The sequence below is a fragment of the Cervus elaphus genome, chromosome 11 (genome assembly GCF_910594005.1).
Source record: "Cervus elaphus chromosome 11, mCerEla1.1, whole genome shotgun sequence".
Taxonomy (NCBI): Eukaryota; Metazoa; Chordata; class Mammalia; order Artiodactyla; family Cervidae; genus Cervus; species Cervus elaphus.
Genome location: NC_057825.1, coordinates 97,665,202 through 97,692,786, shown reverse-complemented (window position 1 = coordinate 97,692,786; position 27,585 = coordinate 97,665,202). Strand labels below are relative to the sequence as shown.

Sequence of the window (27,585 nt, the reverse complement as noted above, 5' to 3'; positions counted from 1 at the left end):
TTTTTCTTCACCTATATCTAAACAAAAGTTAAACCTAACCAAAGAAATTTTAATTTCTGTAGAGGTTTTGATTAGTATACTTTCAAATACTTTTGCTACCATATTTTCAATTTTCTCATTTTTGAAAATTAACGTAAACATTCTTATTTTATGTTCTGGGCTTGGTAATTCAAGTATCTGAAGTCCTTGGAGTTTTCTTTAATTCTTGGCTGTCTATTGTTTTTCTTTGCTTTTGTTCAAGGTCTCTTGTTTTCTTGCATGTAAATATTTTTGATAAATAAGCTCTCATTTCCCTAGGGATTCTCATTCTATTATTATTTGTTCTTCTCTATTTTCTTTGTTTTCTTTTTGAGGTATATTCTAAATAGCCAGGTTTGATCTTTCCATTATGACTAATCTTTATGTACCTTAATTTCCTTTCATATTTTTCATCTGTCTTTTGCTTTATATTCAGAAAAAAATGTTATCAACCTTATATTTTAGACCTCAGCTATTATCTATCATTTCTATTAAATTTAAAAATTTTGTCAACTTTATCTTTGATTCTCAAGTACTCATTTGTTCTATAACTGCTTCTTTTTCATATCAATCTGTTCTTTTTATTTGATGCAAATAATTTCAATTGCTTCTAAAGACTGCAGTCACATTTGAAATTTTTTTCTTCTGTTTCTTGAATTAAGTAGATTTCCTCTGGGTCAGTGTTTTTCTTTGTTGCTCATGGCTATGTATTCACCTCTTTGAATGTGATTTCAAACTGGTTAAAAAGGTACTGGTGTGGATTGTCTGTATGAGTATATTGATCCATTTTGCTAACATATGTCTCCCTTGTAGGGAGGGGCTGATTTACAGCTTTTTCTAAATGGACAGAGAATGTTAATTAGAGTTCAAGAGAGAAGAACTCTCAAGACAAGCTGGGCGGCCTGACTGTCCTCTGAACCCCTAGCAAAAATAGGAAGTAGTTTATTCTGGGTGTACAGCATTTTGGTTTATTTCCCTCTTGAGAAAAACTTACTTTTCTTCCACCAACCTTAGATGTTGGAGAACTCTTGAGAGTCCCTTGGACTGCAAGGAGATCCAACCAGTCAATCCTAAAGGAAATCAGTCCTGAATACTCATTGGAAGGACTGATGCTGAAGCTGAAACTCCAATACTTTGGCCACCTGATGCAAAGAACTGACTCACTGGAAAAGACCCTGATGCTGGGAAAGATTGAAGGCGGGAGGAGAAGGGGATGAGAGGATTAGATGGTTGGATGACATCACCAACTTGATGGACATGAGTTTGAGCAAGCTCCAAGAGTTGGTGATGGACAGGGAAGCCTGGCGTGCTGCAGTCCATGGGGTCACAAAGAGTCAGACATGACTGAGTGACTGAACTGAACTGAACTAAACTATGGATGTCTATTTTTAAGGTTTGGTATTATCTCAGAATCTACTCTGCTTCTCTCTTAGATGCATGCATGTGAGTGTGCTTAGTCACTCAGTCGTGATAGACTTTTTGTGACCCTACGGACTGGAGCCTGCCAGACTACTCTGTCCATGGGATTCTCCAGGGAAGAATACTGGGGTGGCTTGCCATGCCCTCCTCCAGGGGATCTTCCTAACCCAGGGATCAAACCCAGGTCTCCTGCATTGCAGGCGGATTCTTTACTGTCTGAGCAGGCAGATTTTTTATTGTCTGAGCCACCAGGGAAGCCCAAGAATCCCTTCTCCAGGGGAATCTTCCTGACCCAGGAGTTGAACCAGGGTCTCCTGCATTGCAGGCAGATTCTTTACCAGCTGAGCTACGAGGAAAGTCTCTCTCTCTTAGGTACCAGCTCCCAACTAGAAGTTCTAGATAACTTCACTTTCTTGGCAAATGTTACTTTTTTTTTTTTGTACTTTGGTGTCTGGGGGAGGAAAACCAGACTGACAGCTCCCTATGAAAACCTGCCAAGATGGGAGTGGAGGAGAAAAGGGTGGAAGAACAGGCACGTACCCATCACGGTCTACAGTCCACACTTCTTTGTTGGTGTTGAGAGGGAATTGAGTTTCTCCTGAAGTGAGCTCCTACGGACATTCCCATCACCACTATGGCTTGTTCCTGTTTGTTTCATTATTTTCCTTTTTCTGAGCCATCACCTTCCCTGCCCAGGATTATCTAACAGCACAGTCCCATCCAATCTCCATTTTCCAGAAACTCAGCTGAATTTCTGGTTTGTTAATGAAATCCTTTCCTGTCCTCAGGGCTATTATGGATTTCCTTCCTTCACTACTGCTTTTGGTTATTTCAATGCAGATTCAGAAGGGAGGGGAAGAAGTGCTTATGCTCAGTCTGACACACGAACGGGACATTCTCACACCTTTAAGAAACTATGAACATGCATCTCCTATTTTAATGTTTAAGTTTCTCAATACTCAACAAGCTGCCGTTTTATAATATTAAATTAATTGGTAATCAGCAAGCTTGCTAAAGCAGCTCTCTTTTAAAAGATTTGGATTAAAAAATAATTTTGTTTTATTTTTACACTCTTTTCTCTTAGTATCTATGTAACATAGTTTTCTAATTTCAAAAATAAAAAAAGCACTGACCTAGAGTGGGGAAGATCAGTCCATCAAGACACATTTTGTTTCTCTGAAATTCAGTGTTTTCCTATTTTCTACATACTTAGTGGAGTCATGATTCCCCAAACTGTAATTATTTCAAACCAAATGCAAGAAACAGCACAGGAAATGCTGGTAGGACCAGCTCTGAAAAGTTTCCAGTGTGCTATAATCCACAGAGGACACTCTGATTTTTATTTTTTTCCATTATGATTTCTTACAGGATTTTGAATATAGTTCCCTTGGCTATCCAGTAGGATCTGTTGTTTGTCTATTTTACATACATAATAGTATCTGCTAGCCCCAAACTTCTCATTTGTTTCCCCCACTTTCCGCTCTGGTAACCATAAGTTTGTTTTCTATCTCTGTAACTGTGGTTCTGTTTTGTAAATAGGTTCATTTGTGTCATATTTTATATCCTATCCATAGGTGACATCATGATATTGCTCCTCTGTCTGACTTACTTCACTTAGCACGATAAACCCTAGGTTCACCCACGTAGCTGCAAATGGCATTATTTCATTCTTTTTTTTTTTGCTGCATAGCATTCCATTTTGTGTGTGTGTGTGTATGCACACACTTGTATACATATACATACCACATCATTGATTTTTAAATAATATTATCTTTTTTTTTTAATCGGTGAAGCTTTATTTGGAGAAAAAAAAAAAAACCCCTTACCCCTAGAAAAGAGAAAGTCAATGACAAATATCCTTAGATGATGAATTGCCAGAATGTGGTTTATGCCATATCATGCAGGTGCCACTCACAATTCCAAAGAAGGTAGGCGTGCTTACATAATCTCAATGGTAGGATCAGCAAGTGAATGTTACGCCGTGCCAAAAAACAGGCCAGATGTAAACAAGAATCTTGGACAGGAATTTAATCTCACACTGAAGGGATGGAAGCAACCTTTTTGGGGTCAAGGTTATGGGAGGGAAAGCCTATTGTCTTTGGGACAGAGATCCCTGAATTCGAATCCTGTCACTGTTTTTAAGCCATGTGACCATGGTCTAGGTATTAACTGCAGAATCTCATTTTCACCCTGTGCAGAATGGGAATGCAATGCCTACTTCATACAGCTATTGTCAGGATTAAATGAAAGGCAAACATAAAGAAGCGACTAAACACAGAAGGGACTGAACAGCTATTTCCTTTGTTCTTCTTTATGTCAAAGACTCCAAGCTGAGGGGAAGTACATTTATTCTATTATATCTATTGCCTGCTCCCTTTACCCTGAACTGTTTAAGTTGAAATGGAAAGAAATGGTGAGGAAAGCAAAGGCAATTCTGTATGCTCGCGTCTTCATATGATGCCGATGCCTGCACACCTCACGAACTTAACCACGCATCTCCTGATTCCTTTCCTTACTATTACATTTATTAATTTCTATAGATTTCAAGTCCCTTAGAATTTCACCTATTCCCTGGTGCTTGTGCTCACAGCACATTCCAACAGAGGGTGGGATAGTTAATGAGATTGCCTATGCACCATTATGCCACCATCCCCCTCCCCTGACCTTCCTCTAGCTGTGCATTAAAAGTCTAGGGCTTCCTAATGCATTTGTTCCGATGTCTTTCCTCCATAATCTTTCTGCCCTCACAGACGCTCAGTGAGTGAGCCCCAGACACATCTACTGGCTCAGAGTGATTTTCACGTTCAAACATAGCTTTGAAATTTGCAAGCAATGCTCTTTAGCCAACTGGCTGGTCAACAGCCTAACAAAGCACAGTCTCTGTGGGTGTGATTACACGACATGGATGGGGTGGCTTATGCATTTTTAATGCTCAAGAAAACATTAATACCAATTAGCCCTGCTGAAGAAGAGAATTAAAACAATACTTCATGGAATGATATTCTCTGTTTGGTGATGAAACCCCAGTGTTTTATTAGACACTGGGTTCAACAACGAAATTCCTTCCAGGACACTTTAGTTTGTTTCTCCCTAGAAGAGGGCATGGTTTCTTCGTGGATTCTAAGAACATTTATCATGAGATCTTCTGATTGTTCTCTTTGCCCACCTATTTTCTTTTAACTTAGGTAACTCATTAGTTGCCTTTAAAAATATTTTCCCCTCATACACACTAGAGGCCAACTGTAAGAAAGGATGGTATTCCTTCCTCCTAGGGCTACTTCGAAATTCATCATTTTATATTTTGACCCTAAGTAAAAAGTGTTAGTTGCTCAGTTGTTTCCGACTGTTTGCAACCCCATGGACTGTAGCCCACCAGGCTCCTCTGCCCATGGAATTCTCCAGGCAAGAATACTGGAGTAGGCTGCCATTCCCTTCTCCAAGGGATGTTCCTGACCCAGGGATCGAACCCGGGTCTCTTGTATTGCAGGCAGCTTCTTTACTGCCTGAGCCACCAGGGAAGTCTATATTTTGGCCCTGCTGCCCTTGAATAAAGATAGAACATTCAAGGTCACGATGTACCTTATCTGTGTGGGCAGCACTTTAACAATGACCCTCATATCCCCACTTGATTTTGTCCTAGTGAAGTTCATTTAACCCTATTGTATATTGCATGCACGCCCACTCTTCACCCACTCCCACCCCCACATATGAAGCTACAGAGAGAAGCATTTCTTACTTGGATTATTGTGTCCAGAGGAGGCAAGCTGAGAGTCCTAAAATAAAACAAGAATTATCAATTAATTTTCTTATTTTTTTTATTAGACTTTGTTCTTCATTTCACTAACATTTTAATATTGATTATGTATTGAAACAATACTCTTTTGTTTATATGAGATTACAAAAATTACATGAGAAAATTATTTTTACATCTTTATTCTTACAGTTTCAATGTGGCTACTATGAAATAAAAAATTATATGTGTTTATATTATATATCTGTTGGACAGCACTGCTTTTGAGGAATAACAGAATGACTGGATATCTAATGGAAAAAAATAACTCTGACCTTTATATGAATTAATCTTAAAATCACTCTAATCAAATCATAGATCCATGTGTAAATACCCAAACTATAAGAGGTCGAGAAAAGTAATCTTTTTATTTTGACTTTCAAAGTGAGATATATTATTGGTCGTTCAGAACCTAATCACTGATCATAATCGCTATCAGCTACCATAATGAAAAACATTTACATGTTCCTTAAGCAGTTCCGGTATACAGCTCATAATCACGTCTATGTTGTATTGTGGACTTGTTTTGTTCACTGAAGTGAAATTCCTATCACAAAAAATTAAGCACGTTAAGCTGAACAGTTCAGTGGCATTGCGTACAGTCACCATGTATTAAACCACCACTTCTAATTGCAAAACATTTCTATCATTGCAAAGTCAAATTCCTTACCCACTCACCACTTTCCCCATTTCCCCTCTCCTCAGTACCTGGTACCCAGCAGTCTACATCCTGTCTTTATGACTTCTTCTGTTCTGGGCATTTCACATTAATAGAATGATACAATATGTCACATTTTTTGTCTTGCTTCTTTCATTTAGCATAATGTTTCAGAAGTTCACCCATGTCATAGCATATGTCAATGTTTCATTCCTTTTTATGGCTGAATAATACCCCATTATATACGTATACACACACACACACAACAATTTGTCTATCCATTCGTCTGTTAATGGACACGTGGGCAGCTCCCACCTTTTAACTATTGTGAGTAGTGCTGCTAAAAACACATATGCACATGTACTTGTTGAATCCTTCTTTTTCAATCCTTCGAGTATACATCTAGGAGTCATTGCAGGGTCACATGCTAATTCTACATTAAACTCTCTGAGCAACCACAGTGGCTGAAACATTTTGAGTTTCTACCAGCAATGTATGAATTTCAATTTCTCCACATCCTCATCAAAGCTTGCTATTTTCTTTTAATTAAAAAAACTTATTATAGGCATTTAAGTGGGTATGTAGTAGTTTCTCATTGTGGTTCTGACTTGAATTTCCCTAATGACAATGATGCTGAACATCTTTTCATATGCTTTTTGGCCATTTGTATACTTCTTTGGAGAAATGTGTATTCAAATACTTTGTCCATTTTCTTGTTTTCAAGAGTATCAAAATTATCTTTATTGTTTCATTGAAGTATAGTTGATTTACAATATTGTATTAGTTTCTGGTGCACAGAAAAATGATACAGTTATATATATATATATATATATATATATATATACACACACATATTCTTTTTTATATTACATTGTCCATTTTTTAATTGGGTTGTTTGCCTTTTTGTTGTTGACTTAAAAGAGTACTTCATATATTCTGGATACCAAGACTCTTATTAGATAAGTGATATGCAAATATTTCCTATTCTTCTGTCAGTTGTCTTTTCACTTTATTGATGATGTCCTTTAACACACAAAACTTTTTAATTTTGATGAAGTCCAATTTATCTATTTTTTTCTTTTGTTGCCCATGCTTTTGGGGTCGGCTCTGAGACTCCACTGTTAAATCCAAGGTTGGAAATATTAATCTCTATGCTTCCTCTGTGAGGTTTATGGTTCTAGTTCTTACACCGGGGATCTACTGTATTAGTGGCTTTTAATCTAACCCCCTTTCTGCGGATGAGGCTGGCCACCACCCTCGGGGACGTCCCCCTGCACAGCCGCTGCTGGTTTCACACCGGTGGACAGGAGATGATCGCAGCTCTCCACATGCCTACAACGGCAGGACGCCAGTGCTATGCAGGGTCTGATCTCAGTTACTGATCAGGTAAGCGGTGAGTGAACCTGGTTTTATTTCCACTAAAGTGAAATGCTAAATTCTGTTTTGGGAATTCACACCCTCTTTCCTGGCAAAGGGCTTCCCGGGTGGCTCAGTGGTAAAGAATCTGCTTGCCAGTGCAGGAGACTCAGGTTCAATTCCTGGGTTGGGAAGATTCCCTGGGGGAGGAAATGGCAACCCATTCCAGTACTCCTGCTTGGGAAATCCCAGGAACAGAGGAGCCTGGTGGGCTATAGTCCACGGGGTAGCAAAGAGTTGGACACGACCGAGAGACTGAGTACCTCCCTTGCAAGATTCCTATTTAATATGAATTATAAAAGGGAGTTATAAAACAATGCATTGAGATGGTAGGAATGTAAAAAACCCATAAAGTCCAGTGAAACTCATTTACAATTTTAGTGTGTAGGACAAAAATCCAATGAAATGAAGTTAACTTCTTTTTTACGGCTTTTTTATTATTTTAAACAGCAGTGAACATTCTATTTATTCTTTTTTATTATTTTAATTTTACTCAGATTGGTAGGTGGGGGTTGGGTAAGAAATTTGGATTTCCACTCTATTAAGCAGACTGAGTCATACAGAGATGCCTTTAATGTTAATGTTGATAGAAATGAGCTGATTCACCTGAAGAAAAATAACAAGCTCAACTCTCAACCCAAGCTTCAGCTTTTGGAAACAGTGTATTAAGATAAAACATGGTTCCTGAGATGATGGGCTAAAATGTAATCCTCAGAAATGATTTTGGCCAATTTGAATAGGTTGCTGTTACAAAGAGGACATCCATAGTTAACTTCCCCAAATGGACTGGGATATTTCTCACTCCTTCTAACTAATGTAGAGTTTACATGTGAACATGAATTAGTGTGAGCTCTTATACGTGAAAAATTCTTTGAGTCTCATGTAGTTGAGTCCCTTGAGCCACCTGCAGATTTTGGCATTTTGGAGATGTCTTGTACCAGAGTGGTGAAGACTCATTTACTGTCAGATGAAGAAGAATGGTAACTGAGATAGTTTTCAACATTATGGCCATTCTTGGGGGAAAAAAACCCAAAAAACAGTACAAATTTTTGTGAAATTGCTTGCTGATGTTATTGAGACATAGATCATTTTATAGCTTGATGCACTGCAGACATCCACAAATCCAGATGATGACCACTGACCACAGGCTCTTGAGACCTGAAAAGAGCTTACAGAGAACCTGAATGGTAATTTCACACTGCAAGAACATGTGTTTCATAAGCAGTAAATTTCAAAATTTAATGAACACATCTGTGTCATTAATGATGATAATTTCTGTTTTGGATGGGGGAGTGAAAAGAGGCAGAAAATGGTTAACATCATTGGTTTAAAAAAAAAAAATCACCATCGAAATCTGCTGTCTGTAGAGAAAGAGACTTTTGGAGAGACACAATAAAGACTCTGCCCCTAATGTGTCATCTCACATCTCCAGCTGACATCCTCTGGATGGTGCACTGACCACAAATGGAGCCCGTGTGCCTAGACTGGACCACTCTGTGGGTACAGATGATGCCCCATTATCCTTCTTACTGATCTGGAGAGTGCATCACTTGTCTGCTGGTGGAAGGTATAATGAGGCTCCTCCCAAGTTTAGGTCACAGGGCCCTGGCTGCATTCTCAGTTCTCTGCTGCCAACGACAGGGCCCATGGTTGCTGCCTCTTGAAGCAGTACTTCCCTGCCCAGCCGGCTGCAAGACTGGCGGGTGGAAGCATGGGCAGAGGGCACAGAATATGCAGATCCTTTACCCCTCACTGAGCCAGAGCCTGGCTGGGCTCAGAGGGAAACCAGCTCCAGACACTGAAGTCCTCTCCATTTTCGTGTCTCCTGCTGCCCAAGTCAGACACTCAGACGCGCTTACAGCTACAGCTTCCGTCTCAGAGGCTGCTTCTCTCTCTGTGAACACCATCCCTGGGGAGCTGCCTGGACAGTGGCTGGCCCCATCTGGGCACTGTCATTTCAGCCTCCTCTGGGAGCATTCCACCAGACCTGCAAGGCTCTCTGTCAGGCCCTCAGGGGCTACAGAAGTGAGGGTGTAAAGCCCCTGCCTTCCCCGCCTGGGAGCCCAGTGAGTGGAGGAGATGCCCAGGGAGCAGAGGAGATGATGTGTATACAAGTTCTGATAACCCAGGGCAGAAAGGCACGTCATGACTGCTGTGTGGGAGTGCTTTGAGTTTTTAGAGCCCGTCCTCATTCTTGGGTGTACGTCCTGTCATCTTCTGTTTTCTGCCCGGAAACTTCATTCTCCCCTCAAGGCTCAGAACAAAGGAGCTCAAGGGTATCTGTTCTTTGAAATACTCCTGAATCTCAGAAGGACTTATTTGCTTTATGTTTTCACTACACAGTGTCAAACTTCCATTATAAGAATTGTCTTTTTGACTATGACTCCTGTTTTAAAAATAAAGCTTTATCAAGGTATAAATGATATAACATAAACTGTACATATTTAAAGTATTCAATTAGATAATAACTATATAATAAAAGAATGTTACTATTATTATCTTGACCCAAGGATGGCTCCATCTTATTAAATAGCATTTGCTATTTAAACAACAGCAGTTTCCTAAAGGAAATCAAACCTGAATATTCACTGGAAGGACTGAAGCTGAAGCTTCAATACTTTGTCCACCTAATGCAAAGAGCTGATTCATTGGAAAAGACTGAGGGAAGGAGAATGGGGCAACAGAGGATGAGATGATTGGATGGCATCACCAACTCAGTGGACATGAGTTTGAGCAACTTCCGGGAGATGGTGAAGGGCAGGGAAACCTGGTGTGCTGCAGTTCATGGGGTCACAAAGAGTCGGACATGGCTGAGCGACTGAACAACAACAACGAAAGGAACATTAAAGAAAATTCAGGAAAACAGGAAAGTATAAGAAAAAGTTTCCTGTATTCCTATAACAGGACATTTCTGAGGTTACTCTGGTGCTTTTAGTTTTCCACATTCATTCATGAAGCATATGTCACTCTGACGGTCATGTGCACAGAGGGGAGAACCACCTCTGGTTACTTAGGATATCTACAGCTGGAAACTTAGGCTTCTCCATCTTTAAATCCTGAATTCCCAACACCTAAACTATTGTTGGGTACAAAGAAATCCCAAAACTTCTTTAAAGGTGGTAATGAGTTGGGAAGTAAACTTTGTACAAATCATTTTGCTGAAGACAGAAATAGCTGAGCATATTAGTGGCTGAGAAAACCATTTGAGGAAGCATTATAATAAATACCATATTTCATCAAAGGTAGCAAAACTATGTAAGGCTGCATTACCTCATGCATTACTGTTGAAGACAATTGCTGCCAATTAATTGTAAAATGCCATCAATGTAAAACACATCCTGATACTAGGACCTTAAAATGTGAAAAAAAATATGCATGTTAGACCAATAAAATACAGTTGCTCCTAAGCTATGTTGCTGATGGAAGGGAGTCCTTATCCTGTGAAGACACTACTGGAAAGTGGTTTTGGTCTCTACTCCTGCCCTGAAAATAGGTTTCTCTGTATCACTTTTCTAGATTTCATATTATACTCGTTGTTGTTTTTTTTTCTGACTTACTTTACTCTGCATGATGGTCTCTAAGTCCATCCACATCTCCACAAATGATTTAATTTCATTATTTTATGGCTAAATATATATTCCATTGTATATATGTACCACATCTTCTTTATCTGTCCATCTTTTGTGAGCCATTAAGGCTGTTTCTGTGGCCTGGCTATTGTAAATAGTGCTGCAATGAACAGCGGGGTACATGTGTCATTTTGAATTATGGTTTTTTCTCAGAGTACATGCTCGGTAGTGGGAATAACAGCAGAAACTAACAGAACATTGTGAAGCAATTATAGTCCATTTTTTAAAAAAATGGCTTTTTGGAACCATCTGAAGACTGCTGTCCTCATATGTCCTCTTGCTTGTCTGTCAATCCATCATAGGAATTATAAAAGACAAGAAATGGAAATACAGCTTCTTTGCTTTTCAGACCCCCACATAAAGCTAGTTACTAGAGGAAAAAGAACACTTGCTGTGGTTTGGTTTTCCTTCTTCCCCACCAATCACTTTCTTTTCTATGAAGCTCAGAACAACTGAAATAATGCAAATTAAAATCAATTTAAATGTTTACTTTGAGGTAATGAAGTAAAAGTGAAGTTTTAGCCCAAACATTTTGTGGTCATTTCTAAAGCATGCCAGGAACCCAAAGAGAGATATAGATCATAAACTTTTTAACTTCAAAGTGCTTTCCTTCATGCTTGCTGGCTTTCATTCTCCTTGTACTATATAGAGAGAAAGGCAATAGGGCTCTCATTTCTCCAATCATGCTAGAACTCTTCTGCCTAATGCTTTAGAAACTGATCAGGAAGAACAGTTTCAAACCAGATCTGATCCCATCAGTTTCGGCACTCACTGCCATGTGAAATGTTTGCGGAACGCCATTAGATTTGCACAGATGCCTTCTGGGGATGAAGAAAGTTCTACAATTTCAGTTCCCTATTTGCATTTCAAAACTTATTAGACTGCTCTGGAAATCAAGGGAAAAGGACAAAACAGATTCTTTTTTTTTTTTTTCTTGATTGAAATACCTGCTAATGGCATGCATTCTTTACCAAATTCAATTACTTTTGAGATTTGAAGAATAAGGCAGACACGTCTGGTAGTGTTTGTCTAGGGAATTGTGACTCGAAATTAAATCTTCAGAGAATAGAAAAAACATCCAAGTTCAGTATCAATTGACTTTATTATATGTTATGTCCTTCAATACCCAGACAAATTGGGGAAATTCTCGGAAGTATGTAGCTAATTAATTTAGCGCTACTGGTAACTCAGAAAGCACATTTAAATCGACTTTCCTTTGAGGTCAAATTGCTCCTTTAATCTCAATAAGGGCTTAATTTCATTATTTATTAGTCATTTTGGAGATTTTGCCCTGCAAGTTCCATAAACAATTCTAGCTCCTACACACTAGCAATCATGATAATCCCAAACATTAATAATCTAATTAATGAACTGCAAGCCTCCAGCTGTCAGAATACTAATTAGTGGAGATACAGGTTAAAAGAGAATTAGTGAGGTCTTTGCAGTAGGCAGGACAAGGGCTCCTCCAAAGACGTCTGCATCTTAATTCCCAGGCCCTGTGAGTATGCTACTTCTCATGGCAAAAGGGACTTTGCAGAAGTGATTAACTATTTTGAGACGGGAGATCATCCTGGACTATCCAGGAGGCCCAGCATCATCACAAAGGGAAGGGAGGTGGCAGGAGAGTCAGGGAAGATGTGACAAGGAGGTTAGAGGTCAGAATGACGAGAGCCATGAGCTAAGTAACAGGGGCAGCCTCTAGGAGCCGAGAAAGAGAAGACAGCAAATTCTCCCTTAAAACATTCAGAAGAAACAAAGCTCTGCTGACACCTGGATTTTAGCTCTGTGAAACTGATTTCAGACTTCTGACTTCCAGTGTTGTAAGATAATAAATTTGCGTTGTCTTAAGTCACTAAGTTTATGGTGATTTGTTATAGTAGAAATGACACTAATGCAGTCTTATTTCATTGGCATGAGATAAATCACCAATACTTATTGTGAAATGTTTGAAAGAAAGGCATTATTAAAATCATGCAATGTTCCTACACTTCACTTATTTATTTAATTTTCGGGGCTGTGCCGGGTCTTTATCACCGCACGCAGGCTTTCTCTAGTTGTGGCAATAGCGGCTCCTCTTCAGTTGCGGCGAGCAGGCTTACTGCTGTGGCTTCTCTTGTTGCAGAGCATGGACTCTAGGGTATGCGGGCTTCTGCAGTTGTAGCACATGGGCAAGGTAGTTTTGGCCCATGGGCTTAGCTGCTCTGTAGCATGTGGAATCTTCCCCGACCTGGGATGTATGTCCCCTGCGAGGGCAGGTGGATTCTTAACCACTGGACCACCAGGGAAGTCCAATGTTCCTACACTTTGTAAAGTCACCTATTCTTTCTTGAGAAAAACCAAAAGATCTAGAGCTGAAATAGCTCCCCACAAATTCTACAGTAATCCTAGAGAAGACAGGATTGCCCTCTATGATGCGATGATGGGGAGAAACATTTAGATTCTAGACATATTTTGAAGGTAGGGTGGATATGATTTAATGAGGGGTTGGATGCATGCCATGAGGGAAAGAGAAGAATCAAGGATGGTGTTGAAGAGCGTCCCCCAGAAGCTTGTATCTGCTCACAACCTATGAATTTGACCTTATGTGGATCAAGAGTCTCTGCAGGTAAACTCAAGTTCAGATGGTTGCTGAGGGTGGGCCCTAAATCTAGTGACTGCTATCCTTGGAAGAGGAGGGAGACTTGGGGAGATGGCCTCATAAGTGTAGAGGCAGACATCAGAGTGATGTACCTACAAGCCAAGGGGTGTGACCTGCTGTCAGCAGTCACTGGAAGCTGGAAGAGGCAAGGAAGGATCCTTCCCTCGAGCCTTCAGAGGGAGCATGAACCTGTTGACACTTTGATTTCAGACTTCTAGCCTCCAGAACTGTGAGAAAAATACACTTTTTCTATTTTAAGCCACCTGGTATGTGTACTTCATTACTGCTGTTGTTGCGTAGTCGCTAAGTCATGTTCTGCTCTCTGGGATCCCATGGACTGCAGCATGCCAGGCTCGTCTGTCCTTCACTATCTCCCGGAGTTTGCTCAAACACACATCCATCAACTCGGTGATGCCATTCAACCATCTCATCCTCTGTCATCCCCTTCTCCTCCCGCCTTCAATCTTTCTCAGCATCAGGGTCTTTTCCAGTGAGTCAGCTCTTCCCATCAGGTGCCCAAAGTATTGGAGTTTCAGCTTCAACATCAGTCCTTCCAATGAATATTCAGGGTTGATTTCCTTTAGGATTGACTGGTTAGATCTCCTTGCAGTCCAAGGGACTCTCAAGAGTCTTCTCCAGCACCACAATTTGAAAGCATCAATTCTTTAGCACTCACCCTTCTTTATGGTCCAACTCCCACATCTGTACATGACTACTGGAAAAACCATAGTTTTATAGGTACCTTAGAAAAGAAATAGAGATGGCTCCAAGACTTTGACCTGTGCCAACTGCAAAAATGAAGAAACCACTTATTGCAAAACACAAGATAGAAGGTTAGTGGGAAGAGTAAAGGCTCAGTTTTTGATATGTCAAGCTTGAGATGTTTGTTAGATCCCCAAGTGGGGATGTTGAGTAAGTAAACAGAAACACAAGTATGGAGCTTGGGGAATGGAGAAGGAGATAGAGATACAGATCTAGATGTCAGCCAGCTGAGCATACAGGGTATTTAAAACAAGAGACCAAGATAAGAGCGCCAGGAGAGTGAACCAGCAGAGAGGAGGGAAGTTGAAGGACTACAGGTAAGTACAAAGAGTGACAATCAGAGACTTTGGATCAAGACTGGACCAGAAACTTGATAGAAAATACACCCCAGCAACACAATAAGCACATCTTAACAAGCAGAAGATTTGAGACACAATAAACCTTGATGAATTAAGAAACTGACAAGTCATTGTGAAGGCATAATGCTAAAAAATAGTTACAAAATGATTGCTTGAAATACTGTCCACTTACTGCTACTGTTAAGAAAAATTAAAAAAATCTCTATATGCTCACTTGGAAAGACTTCTAAATATACCTTATTAAGAGAACTAAAAGTCAACTTTTAGGACAGAGTTTACCATTGTGATAATTATAATGAACAATTATTTTGATAATTTACTTTAGAAAATTGTGATTTAACATTTAGCAATGACATTTGTGCATTGTGTGTATCTGGAAAAAAACCAATTTTTAGAAAAAGTACTTTTAGTATTATACCATTTAGGACTTAAAAAAAAACAACTGCATTTACACAAATGTGTATATAATGCACAAGAAAAAGAACTGAAATGGTATACACCAAACTCTTGATGGTAATCTCTGGGTAGGGAAATAAAATCTGGACAAGAATGTGATAAACTTTCATATTTTGCTTCTTCTATTTGTATAATTACATCTTTATAATGAGTATATAATTATGTGTTGGTTGTATGATTAAAAAAATCAAAACTTGTTACACTCATGTATAATTGAAATACATTTTGTGACAGATATTTTGTGTCTGCTAGATCTCAGAAAATCTTTTTTATTAAGTCCTAGAAAATATTTTCAGCTTTATAAAAGATAACTAAGAAATTATATACTTCATGTCCTTAATTCTAAGACGCTGATTTTAAGATACATCATTAATTTAATAACAGCTTTTCAGAAAGAAAAACAAGGTATACAATCACACTGAATGCATAAAATGATTATAAGATACATTTCAACTTCACAAATGTTTCTAGATAAAATGATAATTACAATATTCATCATGTTTTGTAGGAAGTAGGAAAGTGGAGGTAAGTATAATAGGACTGTAAGCTTTATATTATCCCTTGGATGAACAGACCTACACTTGCAAATTGTTGAAAATCAGATCCATGTGCCCCTGCCAGGAATATTTACACAGGGAAAGACAATAAGGGAAAGCCCACTGTCTACTAGAAATCTTGTGTGAGTAAAGTATACTCATCCTGAGTGATGCAGGATCTCACCTTATTTGGAAATGGAAACTTGCTTGGTTCCACTTTGCCAGGTGGTTGAATAGCAGCAAGCGGTGGAGGCCAGGTCATCTCCTAAAGGGAGGGAGAAAAAAACAACGCTATCAAACAGAGAGCATTTGAAGTAGCACATAAAACAGTTTCACAAGCCGGTCTTAGTAAGGCATGGGAGGGATAAGGAATGAACAGAGATAAATAATAAACGAAAGGAACTTTTTTTTAAAAAAGATCTGAAACACACTTTTATGATTTCTTTTCCTCATCTACCAATTCCTGGTTCCATGGCTATCTCCATGAGTGCTTTCTACCTTAGAAAGATCTACTAGGCTATCCTATTTTCATTTCATTTAAGCTCCTTAGTAAAGGGATGACCCAGTGGTAAAGTTCTACAGAAAACACCATACAAAGGGGTGTTTCCAACAAAGTTTGGAAACAACAAAGTTTGCTTCCAACAAAGTTCACAGGGTGTTTCTGAAGGAATGCACAAAATACAGAGGTCATTATTTAGAGGGGCTATTTATTTTATTAGGAGCAGTATAAGCTTCCAGTAAGTCCAAAACATCATTTTGGTCTTCATAGAAATGTCATTCATGGAGAAGTGAAAAAACAAAGAATACAACTTTAGCTCAACATGTACTAATACTTCATCTGCTTTTTGACGTACACTCTCACTAAACTGTGAGAGAGAGAGAGTGCAAGGTGACAGGGGGACGGTGTTTGTTTCATTCATATCTGGTATTTTTCTCCAGTTCCATCTCCTGGAAAATATTTGCATTCACTAAATGATTGTGGACTTCAATTGAATCCATTTCTGATTACCAAGAAACTGACCTGGAATTTACAAATCAGTTCTGAACCCTATTTCTTGATTCCTTCCACTTCCAAACCTAACTGACAAGCACTGAGGCAAGAGGTGATTCATTCTGAGAAATAAACTCAACATTCAGAAAACTAAGATCATGGCAGCCAGTCCCATCACTCCATGGCAAATACATGGGGAAACAATGGAAATAGTGAGAGACTTTATTTCTCTGGGCTCCAAAATCACTGAAGATGGGGACTGCAGCTATGAAATTAAAAGACACTTGCTCACTGGAAGAAAAGCTATGACCAACCTAGACAGCATATTAAAAAGCAGAGACATTACTTTGCCAACAAAGGTCTGTCTAGTCAAGGCTATGGTTTTTCCAGTATGACTGTATGGATGTGAGAGTTGGACCATGAACAAAGCTGAGTGCTGAAGAATTGATGCTTTTGAACTGTGGTGTTGGAGAAGACTCTTGAGAGTCCCTTGGACTGTAAGGAGATCCAACCAGTCTATCCTAAAGGAAATAAACCCTGAATATTCATCGGAAGGACTGATGCTGAAGCTGAAACTCCAATACTGTGGCCACCTGATGCGAAGAACTGACTCATTGAAAAGCCCCTGATGCTGGGAAAGATTGAAGGCGGGAGGGGAAGGGGACGACAGAGGATGAGATGGTTGGATGGCATCACCAACTCGATGGACATGAGTTTGAGTAAGCTCCAGGAGTTGGTGATGGACAGGGAGGCCTGATCTGCTGCAGTCCAGGGTGTCACAAAGAGTCAGACACGACTGAGAAACTGAACTGAACTGATTTTGAGAAAAGCAAGAAATCCTCTGTTTAGGTGAACACATTTTCTGGAAGTCCCACCCTGGAAGGACTTACTGACTCTATGTCACCTCTCACCCACCGTGACACATGTGCCATGGGGTGGGGGGGACGAAACTCTTGCAGTCAAGGTGTCCCTTCTCTATCCTGCTGTTACCAAGGTTTTCTAAAAAAAGCAAAGGAAGACCTAATGTCCCCTTGTGACCTTCTCCCCTCTGCTCCCCAAGCATCTGCCTGTCCTATCATGTATCAAATCATGTTATCTCTTTTAAAGAGATTGCAAAGCAACACTGCTGAATTTGTGTCTAGGGACAGCATCAGTTCAGTGCATTTCTTAATTCGTATTCTTGCAACACATCCTTGCAACATCTCTACCTTTCCACTTACCTGAACTACCATTCTAATCACACCTTCACTATTTTTAACCTGAAAGATGTTAATGCTTTCTGATGGTTCTCTTTCTACTGTTGTTATTAATCCTTCCCACACATCTCTGCTGAATTAATTTTTCTGAAGTGCAGATCCACAGGAAAAGCTCGCCTGGCTCCACAGTCTTCATATACCATCACGGACACAGCCAGAAGGGCTTCCCAGGTGGCACCTTTGGTAAAGAACCCACCTGCCAATGCAGGAGACAAGTGACTCAGGTCCAGTCCCTGGATCGGGAGGGTCCCCTGGAGCAGGGAATGGCACCCCATTCCAATATTCTGACCTAGGGAACCCCATGGACAGAGGAACCTGGCGGGCTGAAGTCCATGGGGTTGCAGAGCTGACCACAATGGACAGACTGAACACACGCACGTAATAGAGCTGCTGGTGACGCCAGGGGCTGTGCTCCACGGTTTCCAGGGTGCGAGCTCCATTCAGGTTTACACGCAACCCTGAGCGAGATGATTACATCCCCATGTTACAGGTGAGGAAGCCAACGCTCAAAAGGATTCATTGCTTTGCCCAAGTTCAAAAATGCCACCGCTGAAGTGCGCACATCTATCTCCTTAGCAGAAATCCAGTATCTGTTTTTCACTCTACCGCATTTACTAAGACATCATCCCAGTGTTCAAACCTTCTACAAAGATTCCGATTTTCAGCCTTGTGCCTTTGTGTTAAACCATGCACTCTACAGATAGGACGAACTACTCTCTCTGCTTTTACTTACAGCATTCTCTTCGTGTGTGAATGCCCTACCACCACATGCTTTTTGGATTTCTAGCCATGTGTGAAGGCTCGTCTTAAACATCACTTCTGTCATGAGGCCTTTGCTGATTCCCCTTCTATTCCAATACGATAAGAGAGCGCCCTTCTCATTCTCCTCCAAGGCACTTTTCTCCTCTCTCTTTTTCATAGTAACTGTTATGTTCCTTTTTGTGTTGTAGTTTTGTGAGTAAACTCCTCAGTCTGCATTCAACCATTTTCCCCTCTTCTGATACCCTTCTCCCAATGGAGAATAAAAATCATGCTGAGGAAACCTAATGTCTTTCAAGAACAGTCCTCTAAAGAAGGACCAAACATTTCTTTCAATAGGGATACTGTCTACTCATCTTTGTGTGGACTAAGTAAAACACTTTGCTCAAAATTACCTTGTTGAGTTGAAATGAGCACCTATATGTCAATGCAAAATTGCTTGCTAACATTAATTATAGTTAAATATTTCCATGTGATTTTTCCACGTAACGAGTACCACTAAATTTACGAAGGAATAATAAAGATAGTAAGTCCATCCGACTCTTTGCTACCCAATAGACTGTAGCCTGCCAGGCTCCTCCATCCATAGAATTCTCTAGGCAAGAATACTGGAGTGGGTTGCCATTTCCTTCTCCAGGGGATCTTTCCAACCCAGGGATCAAACCCAGGTCTCCTGAATTGCAGACAGATTCTTTACCATCTGAGCCAAAAGGAAGTCTAAAACAGTTTATTAGAATTTCCCTAAACATTTAAATATACTTGTTTTTAATTAATGTGGAATGACTTTCGAAGACTGATTCATTATATTAAAATTCTACATTAGGGTTTCATGTGAAAATTGAGGGCAAAAGACTATCTTCATTTCCTCTTCAGTCACTTACTAGCTCAGTGAACTAGTAAGTCACATCTTCAGCTAGTTGTAGTGATTTCAAACCATCAGTTTTGGAAGCAACCAGATCTCAGCTTGTGGTATCTTTGAAACAGAGGGAATAGAGATGCTAAGTATCTCATGGTTTAATCATGAGGATTAAATGAGACTTTATAGATATAATATGTGTGTGTGTGTGTGTGTATATATATATATCACTAACTCTACATGTGTGTGAGTGTGTATATACACATATATGAGCATGGTTCCCTAATGTTTAATCATTCAATAAAAAACAGAACTGATGCTGATTAGTACCAAGCTGAGTTTCAGAATTCTCTCTAAAATGAGAGGTAGAATTTCTCTCTGTTTTAGATGTCGGAAATCTGAGATGACAGAGTATCTGGGAAAGTGTTTTTATAAAAGAATGAAGTATTGTGCAAATGTAATCTATAATTAAGTTAGCAATGATTAATAGAAACTAGATAGTACTAAAACAGAAAGTTATTTAAAGAGATTATTATGATTCCTAAGTATGATTTGTACTTTATACTGGAGAAAACCTCCTTAAGCTTTCTCATCAGAATAGATCTCTGACACAGTAATAACAACCAGTGGGAAAAGATGTGACACCAAGTGTTTAATTGGTACCTTACTTCTGGGAGTGATTTAGATGTAAGCAAAGGTATATTTTCTCATAACTGCTAAACCTTCACTTAGTATGCCTCAGATTATTTTCTCTACAAGGAAAGGATGCTATGTCCCATTGCCAGACCATGGACCCCACACCATTGCATGCAATAGTCCTCAGCCCTGCCCTGCCCCAGACCTCCGCACCTCAACCATCCCTTCATCTTCCCATCCTCACCCCTACTCAGCTGTTCTTTGCCCACTTCCTGGACCACAGATAAGACAGGAAGAGAAATACAAAGCTTGAAGCCAATTACTCCAAACTCTAGCCAGGCACTTTCTGATAAACTTTTCTGCTACGGCTTGCATCTGTCTACCTTCTTTCCTTTCTGATTTTCCTGTCACTTAGGAATGACATCATACCCTGTTCCCCAGCAGCTGGGAGGTCCTCAGTTAACAGCCTATGCTTCTTAGCCAACTGATGGGGTTAAGAATCTAGAAGAATGATACAAATGAATTTATTTACAAAACAGAAGTAGACTCAGAGACATAGAAAGCAAACTTGTGGTTACCAAAGGGGAAAGGTGAGGGGGAGGGATAAATTAGGAGTCTGAGATTAGCAGATATTCACTACTATAAATAAAAGAGAAACAGTAGAGAACTACTGTATAGCACAGGGAGCTATATTCAATGTATTGTAATAACCTAGCATGGAAAAGAGTCTGAAAAAATTATTGTATATGTGTGTATATAACAGAATCACTTTGTGGTACACCTGAAACATAGCATTGTAAATCACATATATGTCAAAAAATTTTTTGAAGGCAATCTGCTTTACGTTTTTTGTTTTATTTTTTAATGTTTACAATGCTGTGCTCGTTTCCGCTGTACAACAATGCAAATCAGCCATAATTATACATATATCCCCTCCCTCTTGTACCCTCCTCCCCACCTCTCCCCTATCCCATCCTCTAGGTCATCACAGAGTGCCAGACTGGACTCCATGCGTCATATAGTGACTTCTCATCAGCTATTTATTCATGTTTTACACATGACAGTCTATATATGTTGAAGCTACTTTCTCCATTCATCCTGTTCTTTCCTTCCCCCCACAGTGTCCACAAGCCCCTTCTCTACGTCTGTCTCCATTCCTTCCTTGCAGACAGGTTCATCAACACCATTTTTCTAGATTCCATAGATATGCGTTAATATCCCAGTGTTCACTGCAGCACTGTTTACAATAGCCAGGACCTGGAAGCAACCTGAATGTTCATCAACAGATGAATGGATAAAGAAGATATGGTATATATACACAGTGGACTATTACTCAGCCATAAAAAGAACGAATTTGAGTCAGTTCTAGTGAGGTGGATGAACCTAGAGCCTGTTATATAAGAAGTAAGTTGGAAACAGAAGAGCAAAAGAAATTTTAAGTATATATATATATATAAATTATATATAAAAATTATGTATATATAAATATAGAATATTTATATAATATATATATACATTGGAAACATATATAAGAAACATATATTGGAAACACATAAAAATATATAAGTTGGAAACAGAAGAGCAAAAGAAATTTTAAGTATATATATGTTATATATATAATTTATATATATATAATATATTTATATAATATATAAATAAAATATATAATATATATTTATATAAATATATAAATTATATATATAAAAATTATATATATATATATATATATATAAAAAGAATCAATGTATCTGTGTTAACACAGCCTCACCAGTCCCATCTCCCAAGGGAAGATGTCTAGTTACCCAAGGGATATATATCAGAATATCTTCTTATTTCCTAGACAGACTTTAAATGTCAAGTCTCTATATAGCAAATATACTCACTTCTGTCCTAAATGAATGAACAGATAAGGTTAAATAATAGGAGTATAGAAGGTTGTCTTTCATGAACTGAAAAGACGTATACCTCCATATACCTCCATATATCATAAACCTCTCTCCTCCATATACCAATCTTCAGAAGCCAGGGGTTACATAGGCCAGTTTCCATGTTCCTGCCTATTAGAGAGCAAGACTGATCATGGGTCCCAGGACTCTGCAGCGTCAAGGTGAGAGGACGCTCATACACTCATTCTGCACCCCTGCCCCCCACTGCCATGTAGCTTCCACTTGCACTGATATCACCTGTATCAGCCCATCTCAGGACAAATGGTGGGAGACTTAAAGCGTCCATTCAATAAGTAGCACAGCTCATTATCAAAAGAGAGAAGAAACAAAAATTTGCATTTTACGCTGAGGTCTAATAATCTTAGAGTTCAAAACATGCAGTTAGGAAGACCTGCGAAGTGTTGAGCTTGCAAAAAGATGAAACTAGAAAAAATTTAAGCTGTATCTTATTCCTACTAGATGCATTGAATAGAAAAACAACTTTCCCTGGTCTCTGTCCCTGGTTACTGCTTCCCTGTGCAGTCTACCTCGGTCACAGCCACAGAAGTGTTTTATCTGAAACTGACCGTGCCACGCGGCTTCCGGGACCTTGCTCCACACACTCAGGATGCCCCATCACAGGATGCTATCAAGGCACACTGCAGTGTTACTCTCTGTTACCTTCCTACACTGTCCTCCTCTAAGGCTGATGGACTTACTTCCTGTCCTGTCCAAGCTTTTCTTGTCCTGAGTTCTTTCGATTTTCATTTCATGTTATTCCAGCCTCACTTACCTCTTCATTCTCTCTCACCCCCACCTCTGTTTGAATCAGGTCACTGACCAGTGCTGTCCTCAGCAAGGGCTGCCCGGCCTCCTTTCTCTCACCCATGATTTGTGTCATTTCTCTATGGTTCACAGGCTACTTGGGGATGTGAGTTTTCCTTTTATGGGTTATCACTATCAGATTGGAAACCTTTTATTCCCTACCAGATGATAACCTCTTGGAGGGAAAAGATCATGTCTGGTACCTCCTTCAATGCCTACACAATGGGTAAAATAATAGGAATCCATTTAACCTCTCTGAGATTCTTTTTTGCCTGTAAAATAACAACAATAAATTATACTTGTCCTACCAAACACATATGACTGCTGCCAGGATTGCTGTTCAATTGCTAAGTCACGTCTGACTCTTTGCGACCCCAAGGACTGCAGCATCCCAGGCTTCCCTGTCCTTTACCATCTCCTGGAGTTTGCTCAAATTTATGTCTATTGAGTTGAAGATGCCATCAAATTATCTCATCCTCTGTTGACCCTTTCTCCTCCTGCTTTCAATCTTTCCCAGCATCAGGGTTTTTTCCAATGAGTCGGCTCTTCGCATCAGGTGGCCAAAGAATTAGAGTTTCAGCTTCAGCATCAGTCCTTCCAATGAATATTCAGGGTTGATTTCCTTTAGGATGGACTGGTTTGATCTCCTTGCTGTTCAGGGGACTCTCAAAAGTCTTCTCCAGCACCATAGTTCAAAAGCATCAATTCTTTGGCGCTCAGCCTTCTTTATGGTCCAACTCTCACATCCATACATGGATGAGAGAGATTAAATTACATTAAATTAAATTACTTATTTCTCTCTCTCAGCAATGTCTCCACGTTTGCTTCCAACGGAGGGTCCACCTCCACAGGCCTGGCCAATGACCACAGTGAACTCCAGAATGCTTTGGACTCAGCAACTGACTCTTTACAAAACAAAACACTGGGTTAATCCTGTCAAACGCTAAAGGGCAGAGTCGATTTTTGTCTGTGGCAGGGGCTGCTGCAGATCAGAGCATGATTTTATTTTCAGTTTCCATATCAGAATCACCACTCCACATTGCAGTTCTTTCACACATATTATTCATGTTATTACACTTTTATCAGGTAAGTGCCACCAGCAATGGAACCTGGTAATTTTGATTACACTTGCACATGCTTTTAATGCTGGAAGCCAACAGGAGCACCGTATCTGGCGAAAGGGAGGCGTTACAGCTGGCCTGTACGTGGCAGACCTGGAGTTAGATGAAGTGGGAAAACCATGCTCCTTCCTGGACAGAACTAGAAAGAACTTTCTAGTTGACAACCCATCCCTGGACTGTAAACACAGACTCCAGGTCAGACTTGAAGCCTAGGCAGGCTTGAGCTTAGAACAAGGAGGTTACTGTCAAGATCACTAATTTGGGCTTCTCTGGTGGCCCAGACAGTAAAGAATCTGCTTGCAATGCAGGAGACCTGGGTTCGATCCCTGGGTCGAGAAGAACCCCTGGAGAAGGGAATGGCTACCCACTCCAGTATTCCTGTCTAACTGCAGAATTCCATGGAGAGAGGAGCCTGGCGGGCTACAGTGCATGGGATGGCAAAGAGTCAGACATGACTGAGCAACTAACACAACAACAACTCAACAAATCTGCAAAAAAGCCAAACACATCTTCATTCTGTTCCTACAGCAGAGGGACCTGTAGTCTGAAAAATAACAGGAAGTACAGTGCATTCAAAACAACTGATGGAAAGCTTTCGGAAAAGCAGTAGCTGCTGAAAAATAAAAATACTTTTCTTATTAAGACTTTTTACACCTATTTTTCTTTTTCAAAAAATGTATTCTATTGAAGTATAGTTGATTTACAATGCTAATTTCTGCTGTACCGCAAAGTGATTCAGTTATATATACATATATACACACACACACATATATATGAATTCTTTTTCATATTCTTTTCCATTTTGGTTTATCACAGGATATTGGATTTAGTTTCCTGTGCTATACAGTAGGACCTTGTTGTTTATCTACTATATATATGTATATATTTAATATACTTATGTATAGTGTTTGCATCTGCTAATCCCAAACTCCCCACCCACCCCTTCCCTCCCTTTCTTTCCCCGGGGCAACCACAAGTCTGTACTCCAGATCTGTGAGTCTGTAAAAACCTATTTTTCTTAGTACAACTCAGGCTGCTAAAATTAAAAATATGCAAATAACCAATGGAAATCTGTAAAAATAGGGTTACCAAAATCATCATGAAATCTCGTTCTTTAAACTGAAAACCCAGGCATATGTCCAATATAAACTAAAACTGGCCTGAGAAGGGGATTCCCAGTTGCTGTATGTATATTATCTGGTCTCACACACCCTCCCCCACCAGGGGGTGGGTGGGAGACTCTCTGACTGGAACACTGACTAATCTAATTCACTGCAATCAGAGCTTCTAAACTTGTCGCTGCCCTCTGTTCTCAATGAAGTTAATCACCAGTGGATACAACAGAGGGTACACCATGTCGGTAAAGATTAATGGAAACAATTCAAGAAGCAGCTTTTAATTCAGGTTTCACAGACTGGAGAACACGTGCATGAGAGGACAATATAATCCCATGGGCTTTCAGCAGGAAGGCAGGCATTGGGCACTGACAACAAAAGGAAACCTTCCCAACTGGAAATTCCAAGGGTGCCTTAAGACCTGAGCCACACACTCAATCCTATAACTCCATATGACTTCCAGTTCTCACAAAGCTAAGCCCACGTGGTGTATGGCCTTTCCTTATTGCCTTCACACTGTGAAGAGCGTTATTCATTGTAAGGCAATCAGGCCCATTTGCTGGAGACCCAGACCCCTCACCTCTCTGACTTCAGCTGTCCTTGAAAACTCTGAACTCCTTGTGGAAAGGATAAGAGCCTTGACTGAAGTTTATATAACTAACTGTCACTCTTGAAAAAATTATCTCATGCTGGAAAGTGAAAGTGTTAGTCACTCAGTCATGTCCAACTCTTTGCAACCCCATGGGCTGTGGCCTTCCAGGCTCTTCCGTCCATGGAATTCCCCAGGCAAGAATACTGAAGTGGTTGCCATTCCCTTCTCCCGGGGCTCTTCCTGACCCAGGGATTGAACCTGGGTCTTCTGCCTTGCAGGCAGATTCTTTACCATCTGAGCCACCAGGTATATAACTATCATTCTTGAAAAAATTATCTCATGCTAGATCCCTGCATTTTGGACTTTTCTGAAGATTTCTTGTTCTAGATGCAGTTTTGTTGTTTTCTTGTTTTATTTCGGAACAGGAAGATGAACATGATCTGTCTTATTCTCCTATCCCTTTGTGTTAAGTGCATTCCCCATTCTCTCTGTGTATTACTTGGGACCTTCCAAAACAATAAAAACCAGTTACTTCTAAGGTTCATTTTAAATGAAATCTATTCACTTAAGATGAATATATCTCAAGTTTACTGTCATTCCCATTCTTTGATCTGGGGATAGCTTCTAGGACCTAAGAGTGTGTTAAAATGTTACCAGCAGTGAAATCTACATCAGGTTCTCAGAATGTAAAGGAGATGGTTTGATGTTGAGTGCACAGCTGCAGGAACTTCATGGCGCTTGTTAAACCCAGGTGACAGGTTCACCCCTGAGTTTCTGCTGGCAGCACACAAGTAGGTACCTGCTAGCTTCGTGCATTCTTAGAAACCCTGCGCTCCAATGAGAAGCACTCACAGGTCTAATCATAAATTTAAAAGACGCTTTCAAGGAGAGACTGAAGCATTTGAGGAGCATTAAGAGGATTTCCCACATTTGGAATCTTGGGCTGGTATTTTCCTGCATTCTTTCTGAGAATAAACCATATAAACCTAGGTTTACAGGAAGAGGGCCAAATTTCTGACCAGCTCACGAGAAAGGCCATGTTAGTAATGATGCCCCTGTCACCCTATTTCTGATCTACGTTATACCTCTTAGTGGAGATGCAGACACTCAGAAATTAGCCCTGGGAAAGACATATAAACTATAATTAATCATCTCTGAATTAACTGTGGTTTGCAGTAATCAAGCTGCTCTTTCATAGTGGCTCAGTGGTAAAGAAACCACCTGCAGTGAAAGAGACGTGGGTTCGATCTCTGGATCAGGAAGATCCCCTGCAGAAGGAAATGGCAACCCGCTCCAGTATTCTTGCCTGGAGAATCCCATGGACGGAGGAGTCTGGCAGGCTACATACAGTCCATGGGGTCACAGAAGAGTCAGACATGACTGAGCAACTAAACAACAAAAACAAGGGGAAAGATGCTATCATCTGGGACAGAGAGGAGGGCGGTGAGGTTAGAAGGAAAGGAGAGTCATAATTATGTTCTTGGCCATGTTTTTCACTTTATATGTTCTGAACCACTTTCCATAGACAGATAATCTGGAAACGTACTTTTGATGAAGCCTGTGTCCCAGTAACAGAGAAGCATAATGGTGGAACAGAACAGACTCCGAGTTGGCATTACTATTGGCCAACCTTGCCTAATACTTGCCCTGCCATGGACCAGCAGGACGACGCTGGGCAACTTCCCTGTTTTGATTATTGGTGTCCTCATCCACAATTGGTGTTAATAACCTTCTCTTGCAGGATTACTGAAAGGATCAGCGACAGACACACAAAGTACCTAGCGTAGGGTCTGGCCTGAAGCCGGTGCTCCCTGGAAGGTAATCATTG

At 40.0% G+C, this 27,585-nt stretch overlaps 1 protein-coding gene across 8 annotated transcripts in view; it reads right to left on the bottom strand.

Moving 5' to 3' along the window:
* AFF3 (AF4/FMR2 family member 3) overlaps positions 1-27,585 on the bottom strand; it is a 612,117-nt gene that overhangs the window by 192,595 nt on the left and 391,937 nt on the right. For all 8 annotated transcript variants that reach the window (XM_043918598.1, XM_043918593.1, XM_043918592.1 and 5 more), the window contains 2 exons: positions 15,866-15,946; positions 5,174-5,210 (listed from right to left, as the gene is read on the bottom strand). In XM_043918598.1, the coding sequence (XP_043774533.1) occupies positions 5,174-5,210; positions 15,866-15,946 (118 nt within the window). The remainder of the gene's footprint in view (positions 1-5,173; positions 5,211-15,865; positions 15,947-27,585) is intronic.